Source organism: Balaenoptera musculus, chromosome 7 (genome assembly GCF_009873245.2).
Source record: "Balaenoptera musculus isolate JJ_BM4_2016_0621 chromosome 7, mBalMus1.pri.v3, whole genome shotgun sequence".
Lineage (NCBI taxonomy): Eukaryota > Metazoa > Chordata > Mammalia > Artiodactyla > Balaenopteridae > Balaenoptera > Balaenoptera musculus.
This window is the reverse complement of record NC_045791.1, coordinates 107,062,310-107,077,283: the sequence shown is the minus strand read 5'-3', so window position 1 is coordinate 107,077,283 and position 14,974 is coordinate 107,062,310. Positions and strand designations below refer to the sequence as shown.

Below are 14,974 nucleotides of genomic sequence, written 5' to 3'. Positions count from 1 at the left end.
CAACCTCCCCAGGGCCCAAAGCTCTGGAACACCGGCAAGAGGGGGTCTGGGGGCTAAGAAGCTGTGAGCAGAGCCATGAGCAGAGCGAGGCAGCCGTGGCAGCCGGCTGGGTCTCCCAGGCAACCCTGACCCCAGCACTGGCCTCCCTCCAGCCCACTACGACGCAGTGGCTAAACCAGAACAACAGCAAGGCCCCCTGTGTGTCCCTTGTCATCCATGGCCACACTCACTGAATCCACTTGGCTGCAATAGCAAACGGATTCTTTTGTAAACACTGTGCCAGTTATTGGCTGCATGGTATGATGGAAAGTCCGTAAGGCGGGCAATCATCATGGGATCAAATCCCAGCCCTGCCACTTCCTAGCAGCAACCTGGGGAACGCTCCAGAACCTCTCTGAGCTCCTGAGTCCTCCTCAGTAAAATGGGATGATGTCGACCTGCACGCATGCTGTGAAGATGAAGTGTGATCGCGTGTACAAGGGCTATGCAGACAAGTGTCAGTCCATCCATCTCTTCCCCGTCTTCCTCCCCTTCACACCAGACCCCTCCAGCTGGGATGGTGGGTGGAAAAAATCTCCCCTCCGAAACCTGAGATACCAGGTGCAAACTGCTGTTAATGTAACTTGGGGCAGAAAACGTCTACACTGGCTGAACCCACTTCATACTAGTTTCTCTGCTGCCATTACTACTAGTAATAGTTCTAACAGTAACAGCTACCATAAAGGGCTGGCCCCACTCACATATTATCTCATTGAATCCTCACAGCAACCCTTCCTTTACCCCCTATTATGCCCATTTTACAGATAAGGAAACTAAGGCTCAGAGAGTTCATGTAACCTGGCCCATCCCTACACCTAGTTAGAGATACACTGGATCCAGAGACCCAGCTGATGGAAAGGCCCATTTCTGGGTATGATGTTTGGTGACTGCATGTTGTTTACCTGGACCCCGGGCTGAGCGATGAAATGCTGGTCCGTGGCCTCCACCGCCAGCTCCAAACAGCTGCTTCCGCCCCAAGCTTCACAGGAATAGACCAGGAGCTGTTCCGCCAAGTCCTCGTCGCTGCTGTAACACTCCGTGAACAGCTCTAAGTGACAGTGTCCCCAGAGAGAGGGAAACGGGAGGCAGGGCTCGCCAATACACAGAACTTTCCCGCCCCCGGGCCCACCAGCCACGCCCTGACTTCCACAAAAGCCTGGCTGCGAGCTTCCTGGATTATAAAAGGCAAAGAGAACACCAGTACAATATGATTCTCCACTGAACAAAGGGACCTGCTTTGGGCACCGTGCACACAGCACAGCGCCCCCTGGCAGCAGGTGTCCAGAAATGCCCACTGAATTGAGCTGCAGTGAACGTGGGGAATGCCCTCTTTGGTGGGGTTCAGCCACTGGGGAGGGGATCCAGACCCTGAGCCCCCCTCCATCTCATTTACCTTCTGTGCTTTCTTGGTGAGGTTCTTTGCAGTTAAGGCACAGTGCAAAAAAAAAAGCCAAAATGACGTAATAAAAAACACTGGCCCAGGGCTTCCCTGGTGGTGCAGTGGTTAAGAATCTGCCTGCCAATGCAGGGGACACGGATTCGAGCCCTGGTCTGGGAAGATCCCACATGCCACGGAGCAACTAAGCCCATGTGCCACAATTACTGAGCCTGCACGCCTAGAGCCCGTGAGCCACAACTACTGAACCCATGTGCCACAACTACTGAAGCCCGTGTGCCTAGAGCCCATGCTCCACAACAAGAGAAGATACCGCAATGAGAAGCCTGCGCACCGCAACGAAGAGTAGCCTCTGCTCGCTGCAACCAGAGAAAAGCCCGCACGCAGCAACGAAGACCCAACGCAGCCAAAAATAAAATAAATAAAAATTTTAAAAAAAAAAATTAAAAAAAGAAAACACACTGGCCTATTGCATTGAGGGTGTGCTTATATTTTGAGACCTTATGACAAACAGATTGGTGTGTAGCTCCTCAGAGAAAATCTTTTAAAAGTCGAAATGCTCGGAGCCATTGCCTAGCTGAAGTCAATCCAAAAACAACGTAATACCTTGAAATTTTTAATATGGTAGAAGAAATAATCAGACACCTTTTCCCCAACACAGAGAGGTTAAATGCATGAACATTTCTTCATTAGATCAGACAACAGACAAACATGCCTGCGTTTTGCAACGTGCCACCTTGCAAACTTAAAACTCCCCAGTGGAAAGAAGGAAACTGAGCTGGCCTAAAATTCTCTGTTGCTGCGAGGCAACTGGTCCGGGCCCCGCTGAGCAGGGGCAACGGCAAGCTGTGTTCAAGGGCAGGTGAACAGCGAACAGAGGACAGACGTTTCAGGAGCGTCACACTCAGCGGGGCCTCTGCCCTCTTCCGTTCCAGGTGATGAGAAACATCGCCCTGGGGGGGAGCTGGGCAGCTCGCCTGTTGCCTTGTGTTATAGAAGCTCTGAGTCTCCTAAGTTTGGGGAGATGTGGGACCAGCAACACCAGCCCTTATTCACGTGACCTCGTGGGGAATCGAGGCACGGGGACCAACCCAAGATGCTGCTCTGGCTGCTACCTTTGCCATTAGTAATAAACCATCTGTGTCCCTAATCCAGGGGTCTGGGGTCGTCGGTCAGTATATGTATAGGAAGCTGGCAGGCTAACCTGTTAGCTTGCACGTCAGGTAAAACCTCACACGTGTCAAGGTTTCTGAATAGCATCCCCCAAACAAAACACCCCAAGGCTTCCCTATGGTGCTGAGTTACTTAGACCTGGCCTGGGTGTGGCCCTGGGCAGCTGTGGGATGAGAGAGCCTATATTTTACCACCTTCATTCTTGGAAAAGTCAGTAAATGCCACCTGGCGTGGCTGTGCCGGCCACGGCTCCCATTCCCAGAGGCTTACCCACTGCTCGGGTCTCGTACTCGTTTGCCAACTCCTCAGACTCCCCTGCAGCATTGATGTCATTCTTCACCTTGGCCAGAGTCTTCAGAAGCTTGCTGGCTCCCAGGGCTGCCAGAGTACAGCCCTTGGTCTTCCAGAGGGGTGAGAATGTCACAGTTAATTCGTAATCCCTTGCAGTCGAGTCAACATCAAAGTCAGACAAGCACAGATTGATGGCAAAAGCAGGAAAAGGTAAAAATCTGAACTGTTCATAATGATTCCCAGTAAAATTTGCCATGTGCACCAAGAGTCTTGAACCTGAATATACTCACAGTCTTGAACATGGAATTAACATACAAAAAGAAAATATCAAGATAAATGCATCACTAATTATTAGAAAAATGCAAATCAAAACTACAATGAGGTATCACCTCACACCAGTCAGAATGGCCGTCACCAAAAAATCTACAAATCATAAATGCTGGAGAGGGCGTGGAGAAAAGGGAACCCTTTTGCACTGTTGGTGGGAATGTAAATTGAAACAGCCACTATGGAGAACAGTATGGAGGTTCCTTAACAAACTAAAAATAGAACTGCCATATGACACAGAAATCTCACTACTGGGCATATACCCTGAGAAAACCATAATTCAAAAGGACACATGTACCCCAATGTTCATTGCAGCACTATTTACAATAGCCAGGACATGGAAACAACCTAAATGTCCAATGATAGATGAATGGATAAAGAAGATGTGGTACATATATACAGTGGAATATTACTCAGCTATAAAAAGGAATGAAACTGGATCACTTTTAGAGATGTGGATGGACCTATAGAGTCGGTCATACAGAGTGATGTAAGCCAGAAAGAAAAAAACAAATATTGTATATGCATATATGTGGAATCTAGAAAAAATGGTGCAGATGAACCTATTTGTAGGGCAGGAATAGGGACACAGACATAGAGAACAGACATGTGGACACAGGGGTGGGACGGGAGGGTGGGACAAACTGGGAGATTAGGTTTGACATAAATACACTACCATGTGTAAAATAGATAGCTAGTGGGAACCTGCTGTATAGCACAAGGAGCTCAGCTCAGTGCTCTGTGATGACCTAGATGGCGGGGGGGGGGGGGGGGGGGGGTCTAAGAGGGAGGGGATATAGGTATGCATATAGCTGATTCACTTCATTGTACAGCAGAAACTAACACAACATTGTAAAGCAATTATACTCCAATAAAAAAAAAGATAAATGCAGGAGAAGCTGATAGTTGGACATGGCAATGGGAAGCCTGATGACCCACCATCATGCTGTAACAGCTCAGAGGGGGAAAGTGGTCAAGGACATGAAGACTGACAACTGTAGTTAGTGAGAGTGTGTGTGTGAATCAATATTCAATACCTAATCTTAGGCTCTAAAAACAGAGAATGCAGCCTCTTTTCAACTGTTCATAAATCATTTATAAAAATCCTTATGTGTGGAATCACAAAGAAAAATCTCAATCATTTCCCAAAGCAGGCTTTGCACAGGCCCTACTTCCTGCCTATAATGCAAGAAAGTTAGAAATTAATTTTAAATTAAACTTTAAAACCTCCTCCACTTGGAAGACAATCACACATCCACACAAACCTAAGAAGCAGGTGCCTCCTGGATTACCCACCAAGCCCAGAACTTTCCAGGGACCTCCCCTCCCAAACACACCCCTGTTCACATGGAAACAGGCACAACCATGTCCACCGACATCAAATATTCCATTTTACTGAGGACATTTTAGATTAGGTATGTGAGGTTTGAAAGGGTCAGAGCAATCACAACCAAGCATACATCTGCCGCAGACTTGGACATTTACCTGCTCCCAAATGACTTTGGAAAGTTCCTTCTTGTTCTGAAGGATGGCCCAGATGAAGAGTGCCTGCAGGGGGTGCCGAGTAATAGGAGACACGTCCTGGGAGGGATTAGAGCAGGGGGTCAGCACATGCAGATGGAGAATCACTTTGGCAGACACACTAGTATAAGAATGAAAACAGGGTCAGGATGCCCTAGGAGAGTGCCCCATGTTTGGAGGGCTCTGTAACTTGGTGTCTGAATCCATTTTCACAGAACAGTGATGTGAGTTTCAACAGAATCTTTGATCTATCATAAAAGACAACGTACAAGTAGATGGAAAGGTATAAAGGGTGAAAAAATGGGCTGACAGCAATTTAAAAACTGAATGACTTCTGACAGGCTGAAGAGAAAGCAGTTCCTTCTCATCATAGAAATCTCTTTCTCATCTAGAAAAATCGTTCTAACTAAATTCTAACTTTCCAATAGTTGAAGTTCAACTATCACAACGTAAAACTAAAGTTATTTCTTTGCAGTGTTATTCAAAGTTACAATTCCTAATACATCAACTAAGAATCCCAGCTCCTATTCATGCTCCAATATCTTCCAAGGGAACCTTTTCAGATAGAAAACAACTCTATGTATATATTCCTTTTAATCTTCCCTACAGGTTTTACCAAGATCCAAAATGTTTCTGGCACAGTTATGGATACTGTGGAGAGTTTTAACATAAATAGCATCAAACAGCTTTTTAAACATTTCCAATTCCTTCAAACACCTAGCTCATTTAGATTTTTGCAACACACATATAATAAAATTCTAAAACTATAAAAGATAATGACCTAGTTTGAGTTTTCCCAGAAACAATCAAGCATTTGAGACAAGTAGTTTATTTTGGACATGATTCCAGGAAAACCACTAGGAAATTGAGGAAATGAGATTGGAAAAGAAAGGACCAACAAGTTGTCATGGTAAATAACCAGAGATTAATCCCACTAGGCAACCCTTGGAGCCAGTGTAGGACACAGGTCTCAGAATTATCTCCTCTGAGCAGGGGGGTTGCTGAGGTATTTATACACCAACTTCTGGCAGTCACTGGGCTCTGACCAGAGCAGACCTTCAGCAAAGAGTTGCAGGTGCTAGAAACTGGGCCTGCCTGTCCTTAAAATAGGAAATCTTGAGAGAATATAAGTGGTACATCCACAACACCTTCTCAAATGGAAACCTGGATTATCTCTTTACAGAGATTCACTGCCCCTTTTATTCACAAAAGGAAACTCGGCAGTTCTCCAGTTCTTTGCATAGGTAGCAGAGAACTATTTTAGGTAGATCATGTCCAAAAGGCTAAGACATGATCAGGCAGCCAGTCATTTGTCCCCGTTCCCTGCTAGATGCCTTCAGAAAGTGTGTCACACCAAGCTTTGCAATTAGGAAATACTGCAATAACTAGTTGTAAAGATAGCACAAAGAATAAAGCAAGAAAATGCACCACTTGTTACCTCGCTAGGACTTGCTAGCTTAAATAAAGGCAGTAGGAAAAAATAACAACCCCAACATGTTAACTACATGACAGCAATGAGGTAGGGAGTAGGAAAGATGGAAGTAGAGAGATTTTTTGAGGGAAGACTCAAGAGAGCAAAGAATTCAAGCAGACAACTGTGACAGTACACACATGGAGCTCTATGTCTATCTCATCCCTGCTATTCCTGTCTTCCTTCCGGAAGCCTCTTCGGAAGTTAGCAACCAGTTTCCAGACGAACGTGAGGAGGGTGTCATTATAGGAATTCTTGGCAATCTGCAGGTTCCGATACACCAGCATGCTGAAGTGATTGGAGAAGAGCTCGGTGAGGACGTCATTGGTGAGGAACTTCTGCAGGTTCAAGCCATTCTCCAGAAAGAGGCGGACAAAATTGGGTCTGTCCTTTATGAGAGCCATAAACATGACTTCCTGAAGGTCAGCAGACTGAGGAGAAAGAGCAGAGAGAGAACGTACAGCCTAAATCCAATCAAGAAAACAAGGCATCTTCTTTCTCAGCCACATCGAATTTTCAATCATGAGGTAAATAAAACTTATCTTTTCAGTTGTAACACAATATTAGATTACAGCTCAAACACTGAGATGGGGGAAGCAGCGAGGTGGAATCTTTGAAATCAGCCAGATATGAGCTTGGATGGGAACTGGTCCCTTGCTATTGTAAAGTGGAGATAATGACACCCACATAAGGATGATGTTGAGGGACTTCCCTGGTGGTCCAGTGGTTAAGACTTTGCCTTCCAATACAGGGGGTGCGTGTTTGATCCCTGGTTGTGGAGATATGATCCCACATGCCTCGTGGCCAAAAGACCAAAACATAAAACAGAAGCAGTATTGGAACAAATTCAATAAAGACTTTAAAAATGGTCCACGTCAAATAAAAATCTAAAAAAAAAAATTACATTAAAAAAAGGGATGATGTTGATCAAGAATTGATCCCAGTGTCCGGCATAAAGGAAGCACTCGCTCCATTAGGGGGCAGGGGGCTCATGGTACAGCTCGCACCATTTCTCTGAGGTCTACACTGGACACCAACTGTGAGCCAACCACCAGCCAACTCTTCCTTCTGTGCCAGGGGGTTGCCCCACTGCCCTTCCCATGCCATGAGGCAAAGGCCTGGTCATGTTATATAACCATGAGTCACTGGAACACTTGACAGTGATACCTGGTTATTATTTATCTTTACCTCTACTGTCTGGGCTCCTGATAATCCTTATCCCATAGAAGCTTATTAAGAATCTTAATAAAGATAATTAATGTGTACTTCAGACACAAACCCGTGGTCCACGGGCCACACCAGCTCTCAGATATGTTCTGATTGTCCTCCATACTATTTCTTACAATTTGATTCTGTTGCCAACATTAAAAATTAGACAGTTCATAAAAATCCACATTGCCAGCATTAAAATCCAGATTCACAAGTAAATACCAGAAGCTCTGATGACACAGAGAACCGTCAGTTGGAGCCAGTTGGGGCAGCTCCAGGAGCCTGGGCACTGTAGCCCTGAGCCCCCCAAATAGCCTCGCTGCTGCTCACCCAGCCCACTGTCCTCACTTTACTTGTCTGAGCCCTGATTCAGGGGAATATCCCCTGCCAAGGGCAGCATTAGCGGTTTCTGTTTCTGTCTGATGTTGGTCTCTCCGGGATCACACATTGCCCGCAGAGGCAACTGCCAAGGGTCCCTTGAGTCCCCACACTGTGGCTCCAGGTGGGATAGGGACAAAAGGAGGTGGCTGCCCTGATAATCTGCACTGCTAACAAGTTCCCAGGTTATTCTCATGCTGCCCCGGGTCCAGGGACCACCCTTTGAGAACCACTGGCGTACGGGGAAGAGAACAGCTTTGCAGTCAGACACACGTTTGTTCCCAAACCTTGGTTCTACCATTACCTTATGTGCGACCTCGAACAAGACTGTGTCTCAACCTCAGTTTGCTCGTCTGTAAAATAGGTGCTTGTGGGGATGAAATGAGATAACACAGGTCAAGATGCCTTGGGAGATTCAAGTTCAGAGCAGGCCCTCAAAAAACCATCAGAATGGCCCTCCTGTGGTACCCATTGAGCCCTGGCTTATTAACCAGCAAAATGAGATAATCCCTGTGATGGTTGGCATGACGGCCAAGTGAACTAGCACGGTGAAGCTGCTTTGTGCACTACAAAAGGTTATGCAAAGATCTTTAGTTATTTTTAAACAAAGACTTATATACGGCTTAATATGTGCCAGTGTTCTAAGCACTTTAGAAATATTATCTGATTTAATCATCATAACAATCCAATGAGGTAGCTACCACTATTATTACCATCTCTGTTTTCAGATGAGCAGTGGTGTGCTGGTAAATACTTTACAACCAACACTCTGGAAGAAAATAATAAGCCCTGATTTGTAGTATTTGACCATTGCTACAGTGTAAATGCTCCCAACATGGCCAGTCTTCGGCTACCATGTGACATCATTGAATGCACAATTGGGACCCAACACAGAGTAGCAAGTACGGTGTTTCCAGAATGCAGATACAATTGACATAACCTCCAGAGTATAGATCAGAGTAAATGTAGTAAAATAGTTAGAAAGGGACGAGTTTGATTATTTATTGCCTTTGTTTTTAATAAAATTTATTTAGTTCTAAGAGTATAGTATTTGATTTTTAATGACTGTATTTAACAACCGACTCAAAAATCCCTAAAAATTTTAGCAGTCAGCTCTTGCTAAAACCAGTATGAACTGACCCCAATTCACCACTGTACAAGGAAACTGAGGAAGGTTAAGTAACTTGCAGAGGTAAGTCATGCAGATGGGCTGGCTCCAGGGTCCATACTCTAAACCATTATGTCCTTCACTCAACTATCTTTAGCTGAGTTAATAAAATTAAATGTACTATTCAATGCATGCCTGAGTTTATGTTTATTTGTACCATCTGATGTCACTTAAATAGAACATTTCACACACAGGGGTTCATTTCTGAATCAATTACCTAGATTTACATACAGTTCTGTTTTCCCTCAACTAACTAAAGACTTGCCATGTGAGATAGGGTTCATTATACTGCAAAAACTGAAGATAATGTTTGCTAAAGGAATGAATAATTTAAAAACCCATAAGCCATGACTTTATTTGGATTCTATTATTAAAATTGATCACATGTAAGGATAAATGAAGTCTTCATCTTTGATTATACAACGATAGGCCTAAAAGTGTTTTCACTGCCCACCAGCGACTGAAGAGCTTAAAACAAAGAAGCCTCCACCTTTCAGATCCAAGTGTGATGGTTTATAGTTGTTCCTACAAAACAGAGCTCCTAAGGCGGATCTCACTTTAGTTGTACCCAAGAGGATGCTGCTGGAAAATGCAGTCTTACAACTCTCATCAAATTCAAAGTGAGAAAAGTCATTCTACTGGAAAAAAGTACAGATTTTCTGGACATACAACTTCCATATTGGAGGTACTCGTTTGCCTGGGGGAGTCCTGATTTTCTAACTCTAAGATATTCATTGTATGTCTTTAATCAACTTGTTCTATTTTTCTCTTATGCGTCTCACTGCTAACAATTCTCTTATGAGAACTTGGCTAAGAAGGTGGGGCAGGGCACAAAATGAGTACCGCTGTCTGGATTTTCAGTTGAGTTACTTCTGATAAACCCCTTTCAATCATCCTGCACTTAGTTTCCCCACATTTCTGTCCATCAACTCCCAGGAGGAAATCTGCACCTCAAAACCTCGATGGAGAATCGCCTCTCACATCATGGCGGAAGAGGTATAAATTTTGGATGGTAATGGTGGATTGATGTTACCTTACATTAGTGTATTTGTTTTTATTATCTCTTTGCAAGCAACCTACTAAGTCAATGTTATTATCCCCTACTACAGATGAGGAAAGTGAGCCTTGGCAACACCGATGTACCAGGACAGAACAATCCTTTACAATATTCAAGAGCAAAGACCCTGTCAGAAATGGACCAGACCTGCCACTGGGATAACCCAGGAGGGCCTCCTATGTACCTCCCACCGGCGGTCATTGGTGAAAATCTCATCACTGGCTAGGTCCAGCTGGTTCCACTCCAGCAGAAGCTTCAGCTGCCCATTCCAGTTGTCCTTATCTTGTTCATTGGTGCTAAAGGCTGTAAGAGGACAGGGAAAAAAATCAACTCACCAAACACCCAGAAACAAGAGAGTCAGAACCATTCCATATGGCCAATTATCAGAGCCATTTATCAAAGGAGATTCTAAGCATGTTCTCTTAGAATCAGACACTCAGAGCTGTCATTTCACTGACAGTTTATTTTCACTCAATCTTATCCATATGCTATATGTCCCAAAGTATGTAATGTGGATCAGTTTAGGTGATAATATCTTTCCATTTCATATCCTAACAGTGTAACTATGGTACATTGATATTTTTCCATAGATTCAGATTCCATAAATGGCACATTTCCAGGACCACATCTGACTTTTACTATATCTAAATCTATGACATAATGAGCTCTATTATAACAATATTCCACTTGTCTTTTTCAGAGCTAATAATTTCTGTACCTATGTATCTCTACAGATATAGTCCCATTTTAATAAATATCCTTACAACCAAATTTCTGACAAGCACAGTAAGAATGATTCTAATAAATAGCTAATGCTTAAAGTGCACTTCTCTTGTGCCTTGCCCTGCTCTGCATGCCTTAAGTATATTAATCAGATGGCTCAACTCTACGTGGTCTTTGCCAGGGGTCTATTTACTTCAGGTAATTCCACCTTGATGGGATTCTCAGACAGCAAAGTTCACACATGAGGATTTTAAAACTGAGGTTCATTCATAAGCATAGGAGATGCATTAACCCCTGAAACTGAACGTAAAATTATCTATGTGTGTGTGCACGTGTGTACACAGATGTGGAATCCTAGGACAAAGGTCCATAGCTTTTATCATATTCTCAAAGTGTCTGAGACTCAGATAAAGATTCTAAACCACTGTTAGAGACAGCTCTTTGGAAAGTACTGTGATCATATTTAACTGATATTTTGATGTCATAAAAATTCTTGTTCTGTTAAATATATACAACCAAGGAGATTTAACTCAGCAGATCAATAGTAGTTATTCCAACTTCTAATATATGATAATCAAAATTAAGTGCAAGATTATATTTCAGTAAAGCTGTTTTAAAAAATAAATGGAAGCCATTAAAAGCCACAGAAAGCAACACAAAGCTGAAACTTCTACAGGAGCTAATTTTACTCACCTTTGTACAATGCATAGGAGATAGCATTGCTCACAATTTCATCCCCAGCTTCTTCTATTTTAATAACGGTTAATAGGTGAGAACTTTCGAGAATTTCTTTGAGCTGGCAAGATTTAAAGAGCAGAGTTGTCAGCCAACTGATTTCAGGCACAAGGAGCATAGACTCTCTTTTGGTGAGGAATATTTTATTCCATTTTTTTTAAAGACCACCTATAGGAATGTTCCAAATCTCCTTCCCTCTTCTACAGCGCCTGTACCCACAGCATCTAATTTCTAAATTGGAATAGTGAGTGCTTGACCACAATGAGAATAAAGTACTGGCTTTACAAGGGTACATATATCAACAAGTCCCTATCAAAAAGCTGAGAGAGGAACCCTCCTACATTGTTGGTGGGAATGTAAATTGGTACAGCCACTATGGAGAATGGTATGGAAGTTTCTTAAAAAACTAAAAATAGAGCTACCATATGATCCAGGCATCCCACTGCTGGGCATATATCCAGAGAAAACCATACTTCGAAAAGATACATGCACCCCAATGTTAATTGCAGCACTATTTACAATAGCCAGGACATGGAAGCAACCTAAATGTCCATCGATGGAAGAATGGATAAAGAAGATGTGGTGTATATATACGATGGAATATTACTCAGCCATAAAAAAGGAACAAAATAATGCCATTTGCAGTGACATGGATGGACCTAGAGATTGTCATACTGAGTGAAGTCAGACAGAGAAAGACAAATATCATATGATATCGCTTATATGTGGAATCTAAAAAATAATGGTACAAATGAACCTATTTACAAAACAGAAATAGAGTCATAGATGTAGAAAACAAAATTAGGGTTACCAAGGGGGAAAGGGGGGGCAGGAAAGGTAAATTGGGATTGGCATATACACACTACTATACATAAAAATAGATAACTAATAAGAACTTACTGTATAGCACAGGAAACTCTACTCAGTAATCTATAATGATCTATATGGGAATAGAATCTAAAAAAGAGTGAATTTATGTATATATATAACTGATTCACTTTGCTGTATAGCAGAAACCAACACAACATTGTAAATCAACTATACTCCAATAAAAATTAATTAAAAAAAAAAGCTGAGAGACTCATTGACTAGGGATGAGTGTGTGTGTGTGTGTGTGTGTGTGTGTGTGTGTGTGTAACACATGGTAGGTGCTCAGTTGTTGAATGAGTGAATAAATGCGGAAAAGACAACAGAAGACCACAGAAATCATCCGAGTGTGGACGTAGGGCTTAGATTATAGGAAGGAAATTTCAGTGTGAACAAAAGCCAAGACAACTTGGTGACTGACTAAAGAGACGAGGAATTCACTATATTATCCTTTGTGATTTTTCTGTAAAGTTTAATTTTAAGACACTTTTTAAGATTCAAGAGCTGGGGGAGAGGCAGAGCCCTTGATTCCAAGGATTCAGGCATTGGCGAGCTTGGTGGGAGCTTGGCAAGGAAGAGCTCCTTCTGGAGGAGGAAACGAGTCTGGCTGTGGTTAGACTGCGTTCAAGATGGTGGTGGGTTTTCCTGGCAACATCTGGAAATGAGGGCCTGAAACTACAGAGAGTTTCAGCTGGGTGGAGAGGGAAGCCTCAGGTCAGGCTGGAAGGGTGAAGATGTGGACTAAAAAGGGCCCTTGCATATATCCAGAAAAGACGAAAACTCTTAATTCAAAAAGATATATGCACCCCAATGTTCATGGTAGCACTACTTACAGTAGCCAAGACATGAAAGCAACCCAGGTGCCCATCAACAGATGAATGGATAAAGAAGATGTGTGTGTGTGTGTGTGTGTGTATATAATTGAATCACTTTGCTGTACACCTGACACTAACACAATACTGTCACCCAGCTATAGTTCAATTTAAAAAAAAAAAGAAAAAAGAAAAGCCCTTGGATTTGGACTTTAGGAGGTGACCTCAAGGCTGCAGTTTCCTGGGAAAAATAGTGTCAGAGACCCTAGTTCAAAGGACATCTGAGGGTGACGAGGAAATAAATGAAAACAGCAGGAAAACACAAGTCACGGTGGGTTTGATGGAGAGAGGAGGAGGGGCTGACAGCAGGAGGGGAAGGTCCCTCTCATTACGCCGGCAGCCTTTGTTCAGGCAGAGGAAAGGGGTCCAACAAGAAATGACAGGAAGGGAGGGGTCTAGGTCCCAAGATTCTGGGGCACATGTGGGGGTAAGCAGCACAGAGGGGGTGAGACATCTTTTTCTTCAAAATAAAAAGGAAGAAGGAGAAGGTGAATATGGATACAGAGCAAACTGATGGGACCCAGAGATGCTGCAGGGGCGCCTATCTCATCCCCCCCCCTCCCCACCCACGTACTCTCACCTCCTCAGATCCTAACCCTCCACTGCAGCCGGTGTGACCTTAACTGAATACACTTGGATCACACCTCACCCTGCCTCAAACCCTTCAGTGACTTCCCACTACACCTGAACAAGAACAAAACCCTCAAAAGTCCTCCAGTTTCCACCCACAGTATCCACCCTCATTGCCATCTTCCAACTCCTCAGTAGCCATGCTTACCTCACATCTCAGGAACTTTGCACCAAACAACCCCAGCCCTCACCCTTGAACCCCACCCATTAGTCAGACATGGCTCCCACGCCACGTCCCCTGAGAAGCCTTCCCTTGAAAGGCCTTCCACACCAGGCCAGGCTCCCTTGGCTCAAGCCCTGTGTATCCATGCTACCTTTCTTCAGAACACCCTTTCTGGTTTGAAACTATACAATACATTGTATTGTAATCACTCAACATGAATTTTTTTCAATTTCTGTGTTCTCTCTGAGGACAAGCACTCCCTGTTGCGTATACTATTCTTTCTGAAATGCCTATTCCAGTACCAGGCATACAGTATGTGCTCAATAAATAACAACTAAACAAATCCAAGTGTTTGAAATGAATGAATGAATGAATGATACCTTGGTTGGCTGATAGACTGGGAGACCCTGAAGGGTCAAGTTCTTGAGAAGGTGGGGAGTAGTTACAGCGGAATAACTATGAGAGCACTGCTAAGGGAGGAGGGCCTGGTCCCAGTGGGGAAGAATACAGGGTCTCTTGACGAGGATGAGAAACCATGAGGTCAGGTTTGGGGGCTCTTTGTCCACATGATCAGTGAGGTCACCCACAATTACCCTGGGAGGTTGCTCAATTAATATTTGATCGGAGATTGGTTCAAGGTGGCAGAGTAGAAGGACGTGCGCTCACTCCCTCTCACGAGAGCACCAGAATCACAACTAACTGCTGAACAGTCATCGACAGGAAAACACTGGAACTCACCAAAAAAGATACCCCACAACCAAAAACAAAGGAGAAGCCACAATGAGATGGTAGGAGGGGCGCAATCACAATAAAATCAAATCCCATAACTGCTGGGTGGATGACTCAAAAACTGGAGAACACTTATACCACAGAAGTCCACCCACTGGAGTGAAGGTTCTGAGTCCCATGTCAGGCTTCCCAACCTGGGGGCCCAGCAATGGGAGGAGGAATTCC

The 14,974-nt window shown here is 43.7% G+C and overlaps 1 protein-coding gene across 1 annotated transcript in view; it reads right to left on the bottom strand.

Annotated features, from left to right (window-relative positions):
• The window catches only part of TRPM8 (transient receptor potential cation channel subfamily M member 8), an 89,538-nt gene that overhangs the window by 41,536 nt on the left and 33,028 nt on the right, over positions 1-14,974 (bottom strand). The window contains exons 9-14 of the mRNA XM_036858039.1: positions 11,447-11,549; positions 10,215-10,333; positions 6,359-6,649; positions 4,712-4,807; positions 2,879-3,008; positions 942-1,087 (exon numbers count right to left, since the gene is read on the bottom strand). Coding sequence (XP_036713934.1) covers positions 942-1,087; positions 2,879-3,008; positions 4,712-4,807; positions 6,359-6,649; positions 10,215-10,333; positions 11,447-11,549 — 885 coding nt within the window. The remainder of the gene's footprint in view (positions 1-941; positions 1,088-2,878; positions 3,009-4,711; positions 4,808-6,358; positions 6,650-10,214; positions 10,334-11,446; positions 11,550-14,974) is intronic.